This window comes from Micromys minutus, assembly GCF_963924665.1.
Source record: "Micromys minutus genome assembly, chromosome: 21".
In the NCBI taxonomy this organism is placed as follows: domain Eukaryota; kingdom Metazoa; phylum Chordata; class Mammalia; order Rodentia; family Muridae; genus Micromys; species Micromys minutus.
Window position 1 is genome coordinate 41,010,475 of NC_137956.1, and position 23,255 is coordinate 41,033,729.

The 23,255-nt window shown below is 40.5% G+C and overlaps 1 protein-coding gene across 6 annotated transcripts in view; it reads left to right on the forward strand.

Moving 5' to 3' along the window:
• Positions 1–721: 721 nt before the first annotated feature.
• Positions 722–23,255, forward strand: part of LRRFIP2 (LRR binding FLII interacting protein 2) — a 95,582-nt gene continuing 73,048 nt past the window's right edge. For all 6 annotated transcript variants that reach the window (XM_080934500.1, XM_080934503.1, XM_080934502.1 and 3 more), the window contains exons 1-3: positions 722–970; positions 2,235–2,306; positions 18,742–18,886. In XM_080934500.1, coding sequence (XP_080790626.1) covers positions 18,797–18,886 — 90 coding nt within the window. In that variant the 5' untranslated portion in view covers positions 722–970; positions 2,235–2,306; positions 18,742–18,796. The remainder of the gene's footprint in view (positions 971–2,234; positions 2,307–18,741; positions 18,887–23,255) is intronic.

Genomic DNA, 23,255 nt, shown 5'->3' on the forward strand with positions numbered 1-23,255 from the left:
TCAGGACAATCCATCATTACCTTGTTTATCTGCTCAAATCCATCTACTCAATTAGAAGGCAAGTTTCCCGAGAGCAGGATCAGGGTTTCTGGTGCTTTGAAGTTTGAACCTGAGGGGCTTCCACAGATACTTTGGGATTGAAGGTCGTGTCTACGATTAGATTCCCCCCCCCCCCCGTGTGTGTAGGGGTCTCTCTGTGATATTCAAACTCCTTCGCTCTGCCACAGGCTCCAGAGTACCTGAGAAAAACGACTGTAGAGCATCAATTCTGGTTTTATGCGGGGAATGGCACCCAGGGCTACAGGTATGCTAAGTAAGCACCCTATTAACGGCGCTACAGCCTCAGCTGGAAATTTCCTTAACAACAGGTATTTTCATTCCGTTCAGCCACACCCACCCTCCCCATCCTTACGCCAGGTGCCTCACTTAGCCAAAACCTCCCACCAGACCGCTTAGAGGCCACCTGGCTAAGTGCGGTTACGAAACGCTCGGATACCAGCGCTCGGGACCAGGCCTGGCTTGAGCCAGTGCCTGTCGAACGCGTCGCCCTCCCTGTCCCTGTCACCCGCTCCATCATCCGGCGCTAGCCGGGCGCTCTCCGCGGTCCAGCCAGTAGCCTCCGAGCCGCGCGCGTCCGCTACCCGGCCTCGCGCCACAACTACTTCCGGGTGAGCGGGTCGCCGGCCGGTGGCCCCGCCCCTCGGCCCCGCCACCGCCGCAGCTGCAGCCGCCGCTTGGGCTGCGGCTCCTCCCGGGTCGCGTTCGCCGTGTCGGCCGCGGCGCGAAGGGCGCCCAGAGTGTGACTCCGCGACCGGCCGCGGCGCGAGGAGCCTTTCTTTTGCCTCCCTGCGGCCCGCGGGGTGGACGGTGCGGGGACAGAGTGTGGCTACCGCTCCTCTCTTCCCCGCTCCCGGGCGGTCGCTCCGGCCCTTCCGGGCGGCGCCGCAGCCTCATCCCGCGCCACACTCAGGTAAGGGCAGGCGGCGGGCCCGGCTGTCTCAAGGCGCTGTCCAGAGGCGGCTCTGGGCTGGGGTCGCCTGGCGGGTCCCCGGCTCCCGCTTCTCCCGCCCCCGGCGGGGGAAGAAGGGGTTACGCCCCTTGGACCCGGCATCACTTCGGACAGCTGGGTGCTCCAGCTCCCGTTGCTCCCGGCCCCACACTCAGACTCTTTCCTCAGTCTGTCCCGGGAGGAGCCGCCTGGGGAACGGTGTCAGGCCGGTGGAGGGCGTAGCTTTTTAAGTGAGATTCCCCGGTCTCCAGCTTCCTTCGAGATCCGAACTGAAGCGCGCGGGCTTAACAGGCTCAGGGCAGGACGCTCAGGGTTAATGCTTGACTAAGAACCGGGTGTTATTTACACCCACATTGTGGAGTTTCATAGCTCCAGTCAGGCCTGGTTTCCCTTTGCTGGGCATATCCATCAGGAAGCAGGGGACATAAGAGAACCCAGAGGAGAAAAGTTCAAGCGTTTGCTTTATGTGCTTATTTTCCCATCTCGAGACATACAAACATAACACCGAGACGTGGCTAAAGGGTATCCCGAACTTTCAGTATTTGTAGCCCCTTTTGATTTTCCCATTTAGTGACTCAGCATTTTTTCTTTTAACCACCGTTTTATACGGTAAGTTGATTGACAGAAAACTATGTAAGGCTAACAGTGACTGCTACTCGTGTTTATCACAGTGAGAAGAGGTGCAGTCAGGTTATGGGACAGATACATTCTTAATCAGTGTTTGACGTTTTTTCTCCCCAGTAGGTGTGAAAAGCTGCAATTACTGAAGAATGCCCAGTGTTGCAGGAAGAGTTAGTTGGCCAAGTTTACCGTGGCTTGGACGTCTTGCAGAGTTAGCCCTAATTAACCAACAGCATGCTCTGTTTAAGAACTACAGAGATACGATGACCTCGTATTTAATACACTCATGCCGAGTCAGAATTTCCGAAAGTGTGATTCATGTAGGAAGTTAGGTCACACTCACTCCGTGACTCGTCGATCTGGATCTTCGCATTGACATAGTGGAAAGCTGAGCCCCTTTCTACCCGTTTAATTAGATAATTGTACTCTTTTTATAGCAAGTGATGGGTCATGTTTGGTTCTGTTTGTTGCTGGGTGGTTATTGTCATGCACTATGGCATGGAAATAAAACGTTCAAGTTCGAATGTTTTGTTTTGAAATCCTTTGTTAGTTACTAAATGGACTACTGTGATTTTTAAATCCCCCCCCCCTTTTTTTTCACCAGATGTGGGAAGACAAATGAAGGGATTTAGAAGCCAAATAAATGTCAGTGGAAAGGAGAGCTACCATCACTAAGGTACGAACTAGTACTGTGGAAGAGCCTGTACTATAGAAAATAGCTTTTTGAGTGGGAAGCTTCAGCACTTGGCCATCCTATCCTTAAAGATGCTGAGTGAGACTGTATGCTAACTTTTGTTCTGGCAGGAATTGTGTTGAGGTTTTGGTTTATTTTTAGAATTGACTAATTTCAAACTGGAAGTAACCTTTTTCTTGCTTCAGTGCCATTTGGTCATTTTAGTCTTTTAAGATGAGATGCCGAGAAACTTTGAATCCCACCGTTCTTGATAGCAACAACTTTGTTTTCTGTTTTTTTTTTTTGTTTTGTTTTGTTTTTTTTTTTTTTTTTTAATTTGTAGAGTCCCGATTGTTTTTACCTTTATTGATAGTTAGAAGTCCTATTGACTAATTGGAAAGTAATACCAAATGTATTGATGTTGCTTAAGACAGACATCCCTTTGATTCTTTGACTAAATTTTTGGCATCTTTCTCACTTTGGATATTGATACTTAAATTCAGAGTGTTCCCTAATGTTGCTTTTTATTTCTGTCCAGCTGATAGGACGATGATTCTGTTCCTTGTTAACTGAGATTCCCTTTGGAAAATCCCTTGTGAAAATCTTCATTGGGGATAGTCTTGATGCATAACTGCGTAAGGGAGATCTTCTTAGGTTAGGGTTGAAGCATCTCCATGATGGAGGGAAAAGAGAAAATACATCTGGCAAGGCGTCTCTCTGTTACAGCACAAAAACAACCTTTTCATCAATTTAGGATGGAAAAAGTGAGTGATTTCTTGCAAAGATCTTTGTGACTTGCTTACCCTGCTCCTTGTATGGTGGGGTGGGAGCTTTGGTGAGGATTAGCTAAGGGGACATAAAATTCTTCTGTCCTTCCTTATCCAAGGAGTGCTGTCTGTTAGGTCGTTGCTTTCTCTCTGGAGAGTCTGAGTGGTGGAAGTGACCCTTTCCCTGGGAAAACATTCGACCTTATCCTAATAGTTGCAGACTAGACTCGGATCATCATTCAAAGCCCAGCTAAGCCAGGAAACCGAGATTTTGAGGCTACTATGGTCTGTACAGTATGTAGTAAGACTGTGTCTCAAATAAAATTGCAAATGTGTTTTATAAGTCAATTTAAGATAGTTTGGGGTGTTAGATGATTTAATTTAAATTGGTAAATGTCAAAATACCATAGTTGTAGACTGATGTTAACAAACATAAACCACTTATATTTGGTAAAATGGCTGTATCTTGTAGGTTTGTTTCAGAGTTTATATCTTCTGTTAATGAAAAACTTATATAGCTGGGTGTGGTGGTACACACCTTTAATCCAGCACTTGGGAGGCAGATCTCTGTGAATTCAGGGCCAGCCTGGTCCATATAGCCACATCTAGACCTGCTAGAATTACCAAAAAAAAAAAAAAAAAAAAAAAAAAACACCACCACCATCAAAAATAATAATAAAATACTTTTATATAGTTTTTATTTATGCCCTGCTAAAGTTAACTGATATTAGTCATAAGAGAAAGAAATGACCCAGACTTTCTTCTTTATCTTCCACATCCTACTTTAAGTAGAGTAAATGATGGAACCTGAGAGCCAGAAGTTCTTTTGCAGTCCAGAGCACTGTTGGTAGATTCCTTTGTCAAAGCAGGAAGTAGGTATAGATTTAGACTTTATTCTGTAAAGAGCTGGTAAGCAGAATAAGGCCAGTTCAAAATTTAATTTGAACAAAACTTAATTTGTAGGTGACTCATGGTCAGGGGGAGGCTCAGGAGCCTTTGTCCTTTTGAAATGAGACAGAGAGAGTGAATACTGAGACACTCAAGTGCGGTGAAGCTGGAGCTCATGAGTGGCAGTTTCCCTGGATGCTGTCCAGGGTCTATTTTGAGGCCCTGTCAAAACTTGCCTGACGGATCTACCACATAACTGTAATCTGGCCTGGCCCTGCTGCAAGTCAGGAAGGCCTGTGGTTTAGGGGAAGTGGCAACTGCAAAAGAGGGTTCTGCAGGGAAGCCTTCAGCAGACTGAAGTTTTGAGCTGAAAATCAGCTGAGCATGTATATTATATTTCCTAGTCTCCAGGTGTTTATGCTTCAGCATTCAGGATTTTGTTTACTTATTTTTGGGAAGAGTTTAACTGCAAGAACTAAAGAGGAATTTTTTAGGACAGTGTTCATGAGGAGGAGCATAGGATTGTCCCAGCTTAATGTTCTATAGTTTGGCTCTGAGAGCATTTGCCAAGAATCAGTTGCACTGATTGACTGAGTCAGTCTCGCTTGATCACTTGCACTCCCCACCTCCCACCCCCAGCCGTGGATGCAAGGTGAACACATCCCTAGTTGAAATTGTCTAACTCAGAGTCCTTTATAGTTTCCACTGGGATAGTGGAATAATGACTGTTTTACAGGAGTGTTTGGAATTCACACAGCTAAATTATCTTCTTGCTCTATTTTTCCCATGAAAGAGTTGTGAAATCATGTATTTTATTTAGTTTTCTTCATTTTATTTTGTATGCATGTGGGTGTGGGTATGTAAGTCAGAGGACAACTTGAAAGACTTGGGTCTCCCACTGTATGGCTCTAGGGGATCAAATTGTGAAGCTTAGGACAAGCAAGTGAGCCTTCTGACCCCGAAGTTGTACCTTTAAACTCTTGCTTTTTAGCAAGACATAGTTGTCTCTCTGTGCTGGGTAGTGCAACATGGAAGCTTTGGTGTTCTCTGTGGATAGTGAGCACTTAGGTTTAAAGTTCTCTAGGTGATCTCATTTCTTTGACTAGAAAGCTGTTGAACAACTTACTGTTACACCCTCTGACCAAGGTTCACATCCTGGCTCACTGCTGAGCTGGTCCACAGTCAAGGGTTTCTGAAGGATTCAGCTTGTAGCTATACTTTATAGGTATGAGCCTGCAGATGGGTGATGGTCATTTGTGATACATTAGTTCTCACTTGAGGGTATTTACTTCTGGGGTCATTAGATTTCATGGTGACGCCTTTAGATTAATGTAAAGAAGTGAGCAATAGTTTCTTTTCCTTCCGTTATTTGGTTTATTCCTATTTCTTCTTGCTCTCAGGATTTCTCCCCTAGAACAATAAAACAAAACAAAAAGGAAACCTTGGGGTGGACTGAGAATGGTCCAGAGTTGGGAGAAACCTTTAAGTGCATATCAAGGTGTTTTGTTTTCTGAGAGAGAGCTGCCCCGTGCCCCTGCCACACCATGACAAGATCACAAACTCGTTTTCTCTTGTTCTCACTTTGGATCTTGTATATGTCTTAGGGTTTCTTCATGTGAGCATCACATTTTAACCTAGTTTTGGTATAATGGATGTATTTAGTGCTTTTGAAAACATTGACTATTTAGACTGTTTTCTTTAGGTAGTTATTCTTTCTGTAGTCCACTTTCACATAGAAACATTTTAACAGTTAGGAATTAAAGTATACTGTCTACAAACAGGATGTTAAGATACTTATTTTCCTGTTAAACAGTGTAACTATGTTTAATAAAAATTGAATAAATTTAGCAAGCACATATTGTTACCTTTTAAAAAAATAAAATTAAGTACTCCAGCTAAGTTATTCAGTAGTTGTAGGATTAAGGATAAATATTTCAGTTTCAGTTGAATCCCTCCCCCAGACTCCATGTCATGGATAATGCTTTATCTGTGTAGACAATTAAGGAAATGAGGTCATTGTCTCCTTGTCTTGCCAGATTTATTCCTGGCAATCTACCTAGTTTTATTTTTTTGATCGTGGTAAAACTTAAATAGCATTGCCATATTGACCTTTGCCATTCTTTTCATTGTGGAAGATATATGTAATGTAAGTCTCCTCTACCCAGTTTCTGAGTGCTAGGGACTGGGGTTTAGGGCCTGGCTCATGCTACGTAAACCCTCTGCTACTGATCTGCACCCTAACCCCTTAAGCGGTATGTAATTGTACAGTTTTGTGGCATTACAGTGCATTCGGGGTGTGGTGCAGCCACCCAAGCATCCATCTCCAGGACGTGTTCATCATCCTAAACTGAAAGCTGCCCATCAGACTGTAACTGCCCACTTCCTTTTCAGCCCTTGGCAGCCACTTTGCTACATTGTCTCCTGATTTAAATACTCTACTCTAGCTGCCATACATATTTGCCCTCTGTGTTTGGCTTATTTTATGTAGCATAAAGCCATCAACACCATTCATGATGTAGTGTGTATGTTTGGTTCTTGTGAATAATGCTGCCAAGGACATGGATTTGTGACTATGCATTCAAGTCCCGGTTTATTATTTTGTGTACATTACCAAGATAGGAAGTGCTGAATCATGCTAATTTTTTTTTAACTGTCATATGGGGCTGGTAGATTTTTATTTATTTCTCCATAGGAAAATTTGCTATAGTTAGACATTTTTCATTATCTTCAATTAGTACATTATTCTGTTCTTTAATATCCATTGTAGGAATGGACTGTAAATTTATTTTTTGAATCATGCTAATTTTATGTCTGAATATTTGAGAATCACCATGCTGTTAACCACAGCGGCTGTACTGTTTGAGTTTCCCTCAAGAATGCACACACATTCTGCCTGCCAAACTTGCTATTTTCTCTTTCTTTACATTTTTTCTTTCTTTTTTTTTTTTTTGATTATAACAGCCATCTTTTTAAAGATTTATTTATTTATTATATGTAAGCACACTGTAGCTGTCTTCAGTCACACCAGAAGAGGGCATCGGATCTCATTACAGATGGTTGTGAGCCACCATGTGGTTGCTGTGAAATGAACTTAGGACCTTTAGAAGAGCAGTCACTGCTCTTAACCATTGAGCCATCTCTCCAGCCCATTATGAAAGCCATCTTAATGAGTTTGTGAAGAATATCATATTGTAGTTTTGATTTGTATTTTCCAATGATGTTGAACATCTTTTTGTGCATTCATTAGCCACTTCTGTATTTATAGAACATACATAGAACATACTGGCCTTATCTTTGCCTCTCCAGTGCTGAGATTAAAGATGTGTGCTACCTACCTAGCCCATTCCTAATTAAAAATGATTTTAACTGTGTGGGTGTTTTGCCTCATGTCTGTGTACCACGTGCATACAGTACTCTTGGAGGGAGGCCACAGTACCCTTGCAGCTGAGTTAAAGATGATTCTTAGTGTCATGTCAGTGCTGACAATCAAACTTAAGTCTGATTTAAGTTCTTTGGTAGAGCAGCCAGGACTCTTAAGCTAACTCTCTAGCTTCATGTCTTTTAAAACATTAATTATATTACTACACACACACACACACACACACACACACACACACACATGCACTGTGTGAGGTTCTGTATCTAGGTGCGTACACATATGCACACAGCATTCATGTGGAGGTTAGAGAACAGCTTTGTGGAGATTCTTTCTTTCTGTGTTTACATGGGTTTGAGGGATCAAACTCAGGTTAACATCAGGCTTGGTGGCAAATACTGCCAAGCCATATTACTGGCCCTTAATTTGTTTTTGTTGCTGAGTTTAGTTTTTATATATCCTAGATATCAACCCTATTTACAAGTATTTTCTTCATTTTTACTGTTTATAGTGGGCTTTGATGCCCAAAATTTAAATTTGATAAAATCTAGTTTGCCTATTCTTTTATTGCCTTTAATTTTGTCAATCTTGACAAAAAATGTTTGTCAAATCCTGTCATGAAGATTTTCCTGTATGTTTTCTTTGAAATTTATAGTTCATATACTTAGGCTTTGATGAACCTAAACTTTTAATGTTTTGGTGATGGTCCTAGCCTTTCACATGTAAGCCGCCTCTTAACTTTTGTATATTGTGTAATCTAAAGAGTCTGACTTTATCCAGTTATGAATTTACCAGTACCACTATTTATTGGAAAGACAATCCATTCTTGTTTGGATGGTTTTAGCACCTCCATTGACAATCATTCAACCATACATGTGGGAATTTATGTATGGTCCATTTAACTGATCTATGGGTCTGCTTTATGTCTATAATATACCATTTTAATTACTATAGTTTTGTAGTAAAATTTTAGATCAAGAAGGATTGAGGGGAAAGGGTTTATTTGGCCTAAAATTCAAGATCACAGTACATTATTATGGGGAAGTCAAGGCAGGAACTTAGAGCCCACATTCTCTTTATGGTTTAGAGTAGGGAAATGAATGTATTCATGCTGCTGAGATGCTTGTTTGATAGCTTGCTTCACTCTGATAGAGTTCAAGGCCCACCCACCCTGTGGCTGTACTGAAGGTGTTGACTCAGCTGATCCCACCTGGAGACTTAACTGGGGGAAAATCCACTTTAAAATCATGTAGGTTGTTGCCAGAATTGGTTTTCTTGTGGTTTAGCACTGAGGCTTCTTCAACTGGAGATCACTTTACTCTTAAAGGCTGCTGTCAGCTGCTTGGGGCAGCCTGCAGTTGTTTGTAGTTCTTGTATTTCATCAAACCACCACGGGAATCTGTGCAGTAATCAGCAAGCACCACAGTCTTACATAATGTAACACAGTCACAGGAGTGCCATCCTATGACCTCTGCCATTCTCTGTTGGTTAGAAGTAAATCTTAGGTCCCATCCATAGGGTTCATGTGTCAGTGATATTTACGTAATGGTGTGAATACTAGAAAAGAGATTCCGGACAGGGAGCCATCTAAGAATTTGCTTGTTATAGCTGGTAACAAAACGACACATTGTATATACCTACTTTGTTTAAAGAAATGTATGTTTTTAAATGTTACTGTCTTCAGAATTATTGTTGGTTTAATTGTTATTTTGTAATTGTCCCCTCATCCCCCAGTCTGACTATAATTCATGCTATCCTAAATTTATTGTATATCTCAGGCTGTCCTCTAACTAATGGTGAGCCTCTTCAGTCTCCCATGTGGTAGGAATGTAAGGTATGAATCATCCCTAGCTTTCATTTTTTCTTTACCTCCTACCTTACCTCCTTGTAGCATTCCAATTTTGTACTCAATAATTGATGTTTTTATTTATAATAAGATACTGTGTATTATTACTAAGCTGCATATTATATTTTCTTTTAAATTAAAAATTTGCATACTTTTCTATAGAGTGGCCTAGAGTTAAATTGTGTCCAAAGTAGGCAGAGTGTGCCAATTTGAATGAATCAATGAAATTGCTATGTGCTTGTTACTAACTGCCTATGTAATTTTCCCTATAAATATGTTCCCCTAATTGAGTTTGAAGTTGACTCCTCTATCTCCTGCGTGAGATATGTGTCATCCCCAGAGCTCTGGTCTCCCCCCTTCCCCCCAATAAACCTCTTGCCTGATTGCAGCAAGATAGGCTCTCTGTGAGTTCTTGGGTTTGCGTTCTCCTGGTACTAGAGTGAGGAGCTTCCCCAATTCGGGGGTCTTTCATTTCTACCCATATGCTCTAGCAGTTTTTCATTTTTTCCCAGATTTTCCTGTATTTATAAGCGTGTAACATAAGTAGCAACTAGTTTAAGGAATATAGAAAAGTAGAAAACAAAATGGTTAAAGAATAAAGTGAATATCAATATTCTCTCTACTAAGCTAAGAAATTATGTATGACAGATATCTGAGATGGTTCCTAAGGACTTCTTTCCCTGGCACCTACTGTCTTCCACCTGGTCACAGTCACATTTTATACATCAATGGCACCCCAAACCCTGAAGTTTCCTTTAGTTTTGTATGTATGCATTCTTACCTAGTTGCAGTTTAATTTTGAAAAACTGGAAACCTATATCACCTGATGAGTGTTTCAGAACAGGCTAATGGCTTTTGTGGTGCTTAGGACGAAATGCAGGGCGTTTTGCATGTCTGGCAAGGGTTCTACCACCGTGCGTTATCCATGACTCAGGTTGACCACTTTTACAGTCCCTAAGTCTTAATGCAGTCAACCCTGTTTCTTCTTCTCACATTTCCGTCCTTGTCTACTGTAGGCTGCAGAGCCGCCAGAGGGTTAATCTGTTCCATAAGCACCCGAGGACTCTCATCACATAGGGCCTTGAAGGGCCGCACTGGTGCTTTGCATCTGGTTGGCAGGTGCCAGGGTAAAGAGGGGGAGTGTGGTAGACTTCAGAACATTTAATGGCAGGCCTGGACCCTGTTTGCTCTTGCCCACATTACATTGTCAAGAATGCAGTGAAATAACTGTGCCTACTCCAAGGAAGGATGAGAACATAAAATAACTCAGGGTCCAGGCAGAAAAGGGAAACAGTTTGGTGAATGGTAACCAGCTTTGGCCATGATGTGTCTTTTTGGTGGTATTGTTTGGCTTTGGAAAACCAAGTGGCTGTGGAAGGAAAGTCCATGTTGCCCATTTAGATGAAGGCTCCAGAGAGGAAAATCAGAAGTCTTTCTTGAGCCCTGGTTTGTGTGTTTTGGGAAAAACTTGTTAATGAGTTCTGAGAAACACATGGCTCATCAGGTAATTTTTTTGTAGCTGACAAAAAATTTTTTGTAGTTTACAAGGGATTGACAAATATCTGAGAAAAAGTGGTTAGGGAAACAGACTACTTCTCGTGTTTTTGCTTCTTGGTCTAGTTCTCAGGGACAGATAAAAGTTAAACACCCTGTTGTGAAGTAGATCAGCTTTTCCAGGCATCAAAGAAAGGGACCACAGGAAAACTCCAGATGGGGTCAAGGTGGACTAAACAACCTATGGCAACCTAGACTGGATTTAGTTAAAGGGACATCCCAAAGACTGGTAGACTAGTAACAACAGTGGTCCTCTGTTAGGTTTTCTGAATTATATGGCTTCAGTTTTTTTCCTGGAATATCATTCATCCCACTGAAGACCCCTAATGCTCCTTGTTTGTGTTAGATTATTTCTTATATGCCCAGGTCTTTTGATTTTCCTCTTTGATTTGATGAAATATTTTAATAGTTTACTGAAAAAGGGCTAAAATAGGTGAGTGAAGTTTTGAGCCTTTACATGTCCGGAATGTGTTTCATAGTCAAAGTTGAAAAGAGTGTGACTTGATTGGGTTATAGGTCACTTGTAGGTTATCTGTGATTTTGCTTCATGAGTTTATCTTGCTTCCAGAACTCCTTCTAGAAGTCTGAAGGTGTTCTTTTATATAACTGCTTTCCTAGTCTCAGAGGCCTGCAGTGGTCTCACTTCCATGTTTAAATTCACTGTGATAACTGCTGTGGCACTCCTGATGTGAGTCAGCACTGCTGTTGGGCCGGCCTTTCAGTCTGAGCTGTCTTCAGCCTGGCTCACCGCCTCCCTCATCCTCTTGTCTTCTTCCCTCCCCTCAGGTTCTCACTTGTTAGCATTGCAGACCCTATTCCCTGTGCTTGTTTACATTTTAACTCTTTATTTTCTCTTTTTTTTCTTCTGTGAGATTTTCTGAACTTCATTTGCCATTTTGTCTAAGAGATTGTTATTATTAATTTTTTTCTTTTCTCTTTTTTTTGGGGGGGGGGCAGGGTTTCTCTGTAGTCCTAGCTGACCCAGAACTCACTTTGTAGACCAGACTGGCCTTGAACTCACTGAGATCTACCTACCTCTGCTTCCTGAGTGGTGGGACTAAAGGCATGTACCACCACCATCCTTTATTTCTTTACTGAGGTGAAATATACATATCACAACAGTTATCCATTTAAAGCCTAGTGTTCACAACGGTTCTTAATGCGTTTGTAGAGCTGTGTAGCCAACACCGCTGACTCCAGAGCCTTTTCATTACCTCTAGAAGAAACCACTGCCTTCACTCCCTCCCTCTAGGCTCTGGAAAGTAGGGTCTGCTTTCTGTCTTTGTGTGTCACCTCTAATAGACATGTTACAGAAATATCTACAATATGTAATCTTTGCTTCTGGCTTGGATGTGGATAGAGTCTTGGAGGTCTAATTGCATATTATATAGAGACCTTAAAAGTGATGTTGATCTTTTTTGGGGGGCCTGGTCCTCATGCCTGCCACTTTAAGATGCTACACAGCTCTGTAGAGGTCAGACTGCTCATTCTTTTTGCACTCACTCCTCACAGGTCCTTACGCTGAAACAGTTACTGCTGGCTATCCTCAGTTAATCTTTCTCCACTAAGCTTGATGCATCTTAAATATTTAATTTAAATTACAGTTTCCCACTGTCACCCATGCCTCAAAACGTAGAATTTATTGCAGTTTAAGGAAGTAAATGAAGTAATTGTGGTTACTCTTTATGCATAACAGGAACTAACTCAAGTCTTCCATTTTTTTCTTACATTTATTTGTGTTCTTGTTTGTTGTACTCTGGTGTCTGATGTAGGTGTGTAGAGGAGTTGGTTCTCTCCATCGTGTGGGTCTTGGGGGTTGAACTCAGGTCATCATGCTTGGTAGCAAGTTTCTTTACCCACTAAGGCATCTCTCTGGTCTTCAGCTTTTTATTTTAAAGGCATTAAAACATCAGTAATTTATGTTTGAAATTATGATCATATTTATATATACTAAACTTTGAATATGGAATTAAAAGAAATCAAAGTAATTGAAGTGAGGATCTCCACAGCCCCTCTAGTGCTCTAAGCCTTGGTCTATGTTGATCAAGGTCTCCAGCCCTGTCTATCCCTCCAGCTGTCCTTCTACCCAGCTTCTCCATTTCACTGTGGAAAGTCGACCTTTAGGCTCTAATTTTTCTATGACAAATTGCATACAAAGCCAATTTTAGTGAGGTTACTAGTTCTCATTCGTCCATTCCACATTTACCGTGCATCTTGCTGTGAATAGGCCAAGTGACACAAAAGCGTAGATGAGGGCCTGGGTAGGTAGCTCGGTCATATTGTACTTACCTAGATATGCAAGGCTGTAGGTTCCATACTTAGCACACAACCAGTCAAAACTCTGAACAAGGTACAGGATTTTCAGCCAGCAGTTCTTATAGACCAGATGCCCCCTCTATTCAGTTTACTGTTGTAGTCTCAAAGTTGGTTATTATAAGTTTATTGTTGCTTTTTGTATGTGTATTATGTGTGTGGTGTTCGTGTGTGTACATGTATGTGGAGGTTAGAGATTGAAACAGTCAGGTGTCCTCAGTTGTTCTCTATCTACTAAGGCAGTGCCTGTCTGGGAGTCTGGAGCTTGCTGATCACTTGTCTAGCTAGCCAGCTTGCCCCAGCTTGTCTTTTACATGGCTGCTGGAAATCCAGACTCTTCTTACACTTTCACAGCAAGGGCTTGTTTCTGAGCTGTCTCTCCAGCCCAAATCCATGCTTTCAGCTAAGAAGTAGCTCTGTTACAGCTGTTAAGGTGATGCTTTAATCAGCAGTATTTAAAACTTAAAGTTGAAAATATGAATTTATTCTATACCCCAGAAGAGGGCCTTAGATCTCATTACAGATGGTTGTGAGCCACTTGCTGGGAATTGAACTCAGGACCTCTAGAAGAGCAGCCAGTGCTCTTAACTGCTGAGCCATCTTTCCAACCTGTGCATAGTTTTGTATGTGCATACTTTAACATATTTGCTGGCTTGGATTATATGCCATTTTCCATCTTTTCTACTGAATAGGCATATTAGTTAAATTTGCCTTTTCTTGTTTCCCTTGAGTTTTCTGAAGCTGCCATTTATTACATGATGTTGATCAATGTGACATTAAGCTTGCATAATTTTTCTGTTTAGTTTTATTATATATTAAAAAGAAATTGGGGCAATCATATTTATTCATGTAATTTTGTTTTTAAAATTATTTATTTATTTATTGTTTTGTTTTATGCACGAGTGCTCTGTCTGCATGTACACCTACATGCTAGAAGAGGATACCAGTTCATGAGCCACCATGTGGGTGCTGGGACTTGGACTCAGGACCTCTGGAAGAAAGCCAGTGCTCTTAACTGCTGAGCCATCTTACCATCCCCTTATTTTTTTTTATTATTAATCTCTTTAATTTAATTAAAGAATCGACAAAAGAAAAATAAATAGTGCTTCCTTGAAATAACTTTTTTCTTTTACGTGTATGAGTGTGTTGCCTGCATGTGTATCTGGGTACCATGTATATGCAGTATGCATAAAGGCAAGAAGAGGGCATCTGATTTTTCTAGGACTGGAATTAGAGAGGTTTATGAGCCATCATGTGATTGCTGGGCATTGAACTGGGTCCTCTAGAAGAGTAGCCAGTGCTGATGCTTGCTGAATCATCTCTTCGGCCCGTACTTCTTTCCTCCTTAGTAGAACATCATTAAAGATACCCAGATGGATGGAGGTGCTGCAGAGATGCCTTATCAGTTAAGAGTGTGTGATGTTGTTGCAGAAGACCTGTTTGGCTCAGTGTTCTCACATCAGGTGGTTTGCTTGCTACCTCTTGTACCTCTAGTTTTAGTGTATCAAAGAGTCTCTGGCCTTCACAGGCACATGTACTCATGTGTATGGAGCACATGCACTATGTACATATACATACACAAATAAAAGTAATCTTAAAAAACATGAATAGACAGATATTGGGAAAAATGTCTTGTAATTCTTGGTAGATTTTTTTATTTGTTTGTTTGTTTTGAGATGGGGTGTCACTGTGTAATCCTGGCTGGTATGGAACTTGCAGTGTAGACTTGGCTGTCCTCAAACTCACAGAGTTTGCCTGCTTCTGCTTCCCAAGTGTTGGGATTAAAGGCGAAAGGCGTGCCTTAAAAATAGCAGGTATTTTTAAAATACAGAGCAAGTAAGGCTATGTGACATATTTTGTGAAAAAGCCTTTAATTTTAAACCTCTAAATTGTATAAAAAATTAAATCATATTATGTATTTCTCTCTTGTTTTTGCTATCAGCATTGTTCTGTTACCTGGTTTATTTGGTTTACTTTCACTTATTTATAATTTGTTATTTTGTGTGTGTGTGTGTGTGTGTGTGTGTGTGTGTGTGTGTGTGTGCGCGTGTGCGCATGCGTGCGTGTGCGTGTCTAGTAATGCACACATTTGTGTGGTGCCAGAGGAGGATACCTGGTGCCTTTCTCTCATTCTCCACATTATTCCTCTGAAGCATGATCTTTTGCTGAACCTGCTAGGGTGGTAGCCCACAAACCCCAGGCATCTTCCTTTTGTCACCACCTGTAGTGCTGAGGTTACAGGCACAAAGCCATGCCCAGTTATTTTAACAGTGATGCTAGGGATTTGAACTCAGGTCCTCATGCTTGCATATTAAAGACTTTGACCCAATGAGCTGTCTTCCTATACCTTTTCTTGTTTTCATTTATTTTAGTTTTAAGTCTCTATCTTTAACACTATAATTTTTTTTCATTGTTTCATCCTTTGAGATACTTCACCAGGCATAGAGAAAGAAGATCATTTGAACGACACTTGAAAGTAATTTTCTATCAGGTTGTTGAGAATGCATTTGTAGGTAAAAGTACATCAGGTTTGGGTTCTCTACAGTTGATAACTGATTAGTATAAAAACTGCCTCATACATATAACCCATTACTGTTTGTAAAATAGCGTGTTGACAAGGAAGGAAATGTGACCATTGGCATGCCATCTTATGAGAAGAGGAAGTGGACAGATTATCTGTGTGTTGGGTATGGAAAATAGAGTATGTTCAGACCACAAGACTTTAAAAGGCATTTTTGTAGTTCTTAAGATAGCCCTGTGGAGTGCAGACATTATGCTTCATATAGTGTGAGCCTAGCAAAATCATTAGATGCTCATGTTCTTTAGAGAGTGTGGTTGTGTTCAGTTTCCTCCTCCTCTTAATTTGTGACATCTTGGGGTTTGGCTCCTGCCGTTGTTTTCTTCTTTATTCCTTTGGAGACAGGCTCTCACTCTTGTGTGCTACTAGGCCCAGCGACATCCTAAGATGTTTTGTCCCTTTTTTCAGTTTCTTGATGCACTTTTCATTTCTATGGATTTTGCATATGACTTACTCATTTTATGTGTTAATCTCATTTTGGTATTGGTAGGATTGATGTCTTGAACCAATTCTTTTTGCTCCTCTTTCTCCCTTGACTTCTCTGCAAATTCAGGAAATTGATCATTGTTTCCTTTGTCAGTAGTTTTTAAAAGTTAATATGTACCTATTTGTATGAGATTACCTTAACTTTTTTTTCCTTTTCAAATCAAATGTTTAAAAAAGTATAATTCCTAATTTCCATGCCTTTTGTTAACCTAGTTGTTCAAATTTCTCAACCATTATTTTCCCCAAATATATTATTATTTTTAAAGATTTATTTGTTATATGTAAGTACATTGTCTTCAGACACACCAGAAGAGGGCATCTGATCCCATTACAGATGGTTGTGAGCCATCATGTGGTTGCTGGGAGTTGAACTCAGGACCTCTGGAAGAGCAGCCAGTGCTCTTAACTGCTGAGCCATCTCGCCAGCCCTCCCCCCAAATATATTCTTAAAATGTTTTAAACTCTACAGAAAGTTTTAAACTATGCAAAAAAAAAAAAAAAAAAAAAGGAATGTAAAAGTTTTAAACTGTCCAAAAGTTTTAGACTATAGAGACAAGCTGAGATAGTCGATAGCTGTGACTGAGCCAGCGTCTGATCCCGTCGCCCGCTCTTTGTCCTCTCATCCGTTAGTAGTGGATGCTGGTGTGTTCAAACACTATGCATTTTAGTGTGCACATCATTAACTGAATTTCAGATTGCTATAGAGATCTTTTTTTCTATTAAGGCAAAATTTATTTAGAAAAGATACACACAGATTTTAAGTGTGTTGTTGAGTAGTTTTGTTCGTTTTGTTGTTGTGTAGACTGGCTGCCTTTTGCTAAGGAATCTGAAAACGGCAAGGCCCCAAACCATCCCCAAACTCATGTATTTCTTTACATTCTCAGAAGTAGACTTTAAATATCTTAAAATACATTTACAGGTTTTTCCTTCTCATTATATGAATGTTCTTTACAATAAAATGATAATAGTCAAAAGTATTTTAATTTTTTACAGATGATTCCTTGAGTCAACATAAATCTTAATTTGACTTCCTTGAATCAACAAAAATTTTAACTTGACTGCTGCTCTTATCTGTGTGTGCTGAAGAAGATAACATAAGGCTCTCTTTGTTTAGCTAGAGCCTAACACTGTGGCCAGCACAACCATGTATTCCCATAGCCTCAGGTGCTCAAGAGAATGGGTAGTCTGGTGAGACCCATCTCCAGAGGCAGAAGGAAGAGGGGCTTGAACATATAGCCCATTCAGATAGTCCTCGCTTTATCTGGCATGCAGCCTGGGCCCAGCCTTAGGACCATAAAACAGCACAGTCTGAGATGTAAATAAAGATGAGGAATGGCCTTTGTCAGTTTTATAAGTTGCATAAGTAAAAGAGGTAGTTAGAGATACATTAAAGATTCCTGGAGTGTTTAGTAGTTTATTAGATGTCTGCATTATTGTGACTCACTTGAGCCTTCATGGAGAAAGATTGGAGACCTCTAGGATAACTGCTCTGTAGTTAGGAATAGCTTATCAGCTGTTCCTTCAGACAGGAAATTTTGTTTTGCTTCTATTCAAATGTGACTTATCTAGGTAAGTTTGCTGTAGTGAAAAGATAGTTGTCCTCAGTCTTAATTTTTTGGTTCTATTTTTTTTGAGAAAGAGTCTCACTGTATCTCTGACTGGCCTGGAACTCATAGAGGAACTCATTTGCCTTTGCCTCTTCAGTGCTGGGATTAAAGGTGGGTGCCACCAGGCCTGGCATCTACTTTTATTGACAAATATAAGCCAGTTTGGGACTAGAGAGCTGTCTCAGTAGTTAAGTGCTCTTTCTGTTTTTTCTGAGGACCCAGGGTTCAGTTCCCAGAACCCACATGGTGGTTCACAACAATCTGGAACTAGTTCTGGAAAACCAATGCCCTCTTTTGTCATCCTTGTGGTAGGCATACGTGTGGTGGTGCATGGAGTACATTCAGGCAAATGTAAGCCTGCTCAAGGTCATGAGGAGTCATGCCAGAAAAGATAGGACTGGCAGGGACTGTCATTGGGAAAAACACTTCTGATATGAATTTAAGTACATGAAAGTCACTTGTATTTTTAACATGCCCTGTTCTAAGAGGGCAAACTAACTTGGGGGATCCTGGCGTGTCATATTTGAATGAAATGTCTTCAGTTTCTTTTATTAAAGTTAGGAAAAAAATATGTAGCCTTACCGGGTATTGGGTTGAATGAGCTGCTTCTCAGCAGTGCATTTAGAAGAGGCTGTGTGCATGAAGCTTGCTGTGCATGCAGTCATGCAGTTCAAGTTCAGACTGGACAGCTTCTATGAAACATCTTTCTTGACTGGAAATAGATTTTACAAATACCATATTAATTTTATACTATTAAGTACAATTATATTTTGATTGCGGTTTTCTGAGCTAAGATAACATTCTCACAGATTGTTGTGAATAGCTTAGTGACATTAACAAGTTGGTAATTCATATAAATTTAAGTATTCTAAAATGCACTGAGATAATTTGGTAGTGGGAAAAGGAATTCATTCATTGATTTTTTTGAGAAGAAATAGAATTGTAGTGCTAAATTTGAATGTTTAAATAAGCCTTAAGACCCTATGAAGAAAACATCCTAACTTACTGTTTTGTTTATTTCAGTGCTGAACACGAGTAAACTCATTTTCAGAGTTAAAAAACTATTTAAAAAAGCAAGATGGGGACTCCTGGTTCTGGAAGGAAAAGAACACCGGTGAAAGATCGATTTTCTGCAGAAGATGAAGCTTTGAGTAACATCGCCAGAGAGGTGTGTGCTGCCGCGTGCAAATGATGCTCACAGATGCCAAGGAGGCAGACACTCTTGTCAGCTAGCTGTGGGGGATTTGCTAGGAAATGCCTGGCCTTTTACATCATAAATCTGCTCTACTAAAATGTACTTTAAACTGTATCCCTTTTGATTTGATTTTCTGAGAATTCATCTGAAATTAATTTTTCACTATAGTTATGTGCTTTGTGTATGCTTAGAATTTTGGAGGTCTGAGAACTATGTTATAGATAACTGAGCTTTGTAGCTCTCATAGCTGCTGGGTAAATGTTGATAGAAACTTCCCTTAAGGGTGTTTGTTCAGATTTATAATCCAAGATTACTTTTGAAACATTGTAGTAGATGTCTTTCTGTCCATCCATCCATCCATCATCTATTCATCCACCCATTATTCATCCATCTATCTATCTGCCTATCTATCTATCTATCTATCTATCTATCTATCTATCTATCCATCTATCTATTTTTGAGAGACGATCTCATGAAGCTCAGGCTGGCCTTGAACTCCCTATATAGCTAAGGATTCCTTAGAACTTCTGATCCTCCTAGCTCACCTATCAGTGGGATTATAAAAGTGTGTCAGCATATGTGGCTTATGTGATGCTGGAGCTGAATCCCAGGGCATTGTGCATGCTAGGCAAGCACAGCAACAGCCACACTGGATTCTGGGCTATGCTGGAACTTTTGTATTTAATCCTTCAGATACTAACAGCTTCTAGGAAGTTTTTGTTTTAGTTTGTTGATAACTTAGGGGAAAGGAGGGGCAATAGGAGGGAAGAATTGATGCTTTCTGAATCTCTGCAGAATCTTTTGTGTATTGGAATTTAGGAGAGCTCTCAGCCAGGGTGCCTTCTCAAGGCCCTACCTATGCTTTAGATTTTGAGTATAGTTGCAGATTTTCACTTAGATTTTGAATGATAAATAATAAATTTTAATCATGATTTTATCTGTAGGAAATATCAACGTAGACAAATCTATAGAAGTTGCTGAATTGTGGTACCAGAGCTAGGAGCATTAGGGAGTGACTGCTCAGGTATATGGGCTTCTTTGTTGGGATGATAATGGAACCTTCTGGATTTTGGTCATAGTGATGATTGAACAACTGTATGATTATACTAAAAGCACTACATTATATTCTCTACAAGTGTGAACTTTTAGCAGATATAACTATTAAAAACTTTTTAATCAGGCAAGATGGCAGTGATACCTATCCTCTTGCTATTTTAATTTGAACATTTTTGTTGTTGTTGTTTAAAAGTTTCTTCCTCTTGTAGCCTAGTCTGGCCCCAAAATCCCTATGTAGATCTTGAAACTCTGATTCTCCTGACTTTATACTGTCTCCACTCCCATCGTAAACACAGAGTTGTGTCATCACACCCTTTTAAGAATTATTTTTATCCGGTGTCTGTGTGTGCAAACATGGAGGCCAGGGGTTGATATGGAGTGTCTTCTTCAATTGCTTTTTGCCCCTTTTTCTATTTGAGTGCGTGTGTGCATGCCACAGTATGTTGGTGATTTTTTCCTTCTCCCATGGGGTCCAGGCTCAAACTGGTATCACCGGCTTGTGCATTAGGGCTTTTGTCTTTTGCACCCTGTTGATCTTGTGCCTAATAGTTTTGAGACAGGCTTTCTCACTGGAGCTGGAGCTGGCAGTTTGGGTAGACAGGCAGCCAGCTAGCCCCAGGAATCCTCTTGTCTCTCTACTTACTCAGTGCTGGGATTATAGGTATGCACAGCTTTTAATGTGAGTTCTGTGTGATCGAACTCTGGTCTTCATGCTTATTTACCAAGATTTTTTGTGTAGAAGTCAAACTTTGTAGAATAATATTTGAAGCCACATTAGCTAAAAATTAGCTAAAAATTGAGTAGGACAGTATTGAGATAAAGAAAAGTTATCTAAAAAGTGGTTATAAAATTACTTTATAGTAGAAGCCAGGTATATTTAGCTAAAAAAGATATTTTAAAAAAGATATTTAAAAAAGAATGAAACAATCATCCTTTTTTAGTGACCTTAAGTATTTCCATAAGTTACATACTTTTAGATAAAAATTAAAATTATCAAAGTGTTTGTTTCACAATTGGAGGTGGGTGTGGGGAGGGTTTAGTGGTCAGTGCACTTGCCTCACAAGCCTGACAGTGCAGGTCCTTTAGATTGTATAGAGCCAGATGTGGTAGCACACATCTGTGATCTCTCATACTTGTGGTGAGATGGAAGGAGGAAACAGGAGAGTTGCCTGGAAGCTTGAGGACCACCTAACCTGAAGCACATAGTAGGGCAGAGAGACCCAGTTTCAACAAAATGAAAAGCAGAACCACTTTTGTGGTGGTTTGAATATGCTTGGCCCAGGGAGCAGCACTGTTAGGAGATGTGGCCTTGTTGGAAGAAGAGTGTCACTGTAGGGGTGGGCTTTGAGACCCTCCACCTAACCACATGGGAACCAGTCTTCTCCTATTGGTCTTCAGATGAAGATGTAGAATTCTCTTCACGTTCTGCACCATAGCCTGCCTGGATGCTGCCATGCTTCCTGCCTTGATGATAATTTACTGAACCTGTAAACCAGCCCTAATTAAATGTTGTCCTTGTAAGAGTTGACTTGGTCATGGTGTCTGCTCACAGCAGTAAAATCCTAACTAAGACAACTCTTTGAATTGTCCATTGAATCCTATACATGTGCTCTGGAAAACACCCATGCATGCATGCACTCACATAAAATCTATTTTTTAAAAAAATATTAGAACAGGGTCTCTAGCAGTGCTTTAAGTGTGTTTACCCTTTCTAAAAAATAATTATATATACTAAGGATTAGTCTGAGAAGAAATTGAGACCTTTAGAAAGGATTGCAGATAGCCTTTTTTTTCTATAAATATGTTTATCATCATTTTGGAAATCATATATATACTTATAACTGTTCATATCTATCCTATATTACACCCAACTACCCCCCCCACCCAGTTCCCTTCCAACTTCATGTTCTTTTCCTTTTTAAAAATAACCCACTAAGTCCAGTTAGGGCTGCCTGTATACACATGGTGTGGGTGCACCTGCTGGAACGTGGGCAGCCCGCCAGGGGTCACACCCCTGGGTACACTGATTGTCCCTTTCACAGGAGCTGTCACATGTCAATAGCTCTTACCTAGGGGTAGGGCTTCATGAGAGCCTCCCCTGTCTGTGCAGAAATGTTGACTGGCTTGATCTTGTGTAAGTCTTTCGTAGGCAGCCACAGCTGCTGTGAGTTCCTGAGTGGCAAGGACCCTGTCATGTCCTGATTTCTGGCTCTTAACAATCTTATTTTCTTTTAGGCAATCTAGATTTTTTTTTTTAGTGGCTGAGTAATAGTCCATTGTGTTTATAATCTTTCTGTTCATAAATCTGTTGACTGTACTTTATTGAGTTGTCATTTATTGCCTGAGGAGGTAATAGCCATTTAGGCATCTAGGAGAACCAGAAGTTTGTACTTTTGATTATAGGTTAACAGCCTGAGGAAGACATGGAGGGGTGGACTGGGCTCAGGTAAAAGGACTTCTATACCTTCTGCAGTGCTTTAAGGAGTGGTATCTGTAGGAGCTGCTCAGAGCTGATGGTAACATTGCTGCTCTGAGTAATTGAGTTAATTTTAGGTCACAGTAGATAGAATATTAGAAAAACTTTTGGCAAGTGCAAAAGCTTTCTTAAAATGTGGATTACCAGGGCTTGGAGAGATGGCTCATCAGTTAGGAGCACTGCCTGCTCTTCCAGAGGTTTTGAGTTCAATTCACAGCAACCATGTAGTGGCTCACAGTCATCTGTAATGGTTGTGGTGCCCTCTTCTGGTGTGTCTGAAGACAGCTACAGTGTACTCATATAAAACAAATAAATCTTTAAAAAATGTGAATTACCATAGTCAGCAGGAATTATGAGTATTAATTTCAGCTTTCACTTAAGGGTATAGTTATCTTTTAAAACAAACATGAACTTTGGTTTTTTGTTTATTTGCTTGTTTTTTGAGACAGGGTCTTTCTCTATAACTCTGGCTGTCCTGGAACTCACTCTGTAGACCTGGCTAGCCTCAAACTAACAGATCTACCTGCCTCTACTTCCGCCTCCCTACTGTTGGGATTAAAGGCATCTGGTACCACCTAGCCTGTGTTTTATTTGATTAATTTTTTGAAGTATAATTTTCTTTCTTTGTTTGTTTCTTTTTTAATTTAATGCTGGGAGCTCACTGTGTAGACATGGTTAACCACACCTGGCAAAGTAAACATTTAATATTAATTCAGTGCACATTTATTGAACATCTATTATGTAATGGACACCTCTACATTTAGAGGGTATAGAGTGTATCATTCTACCATGGAGCTTAGATTCAAAAGG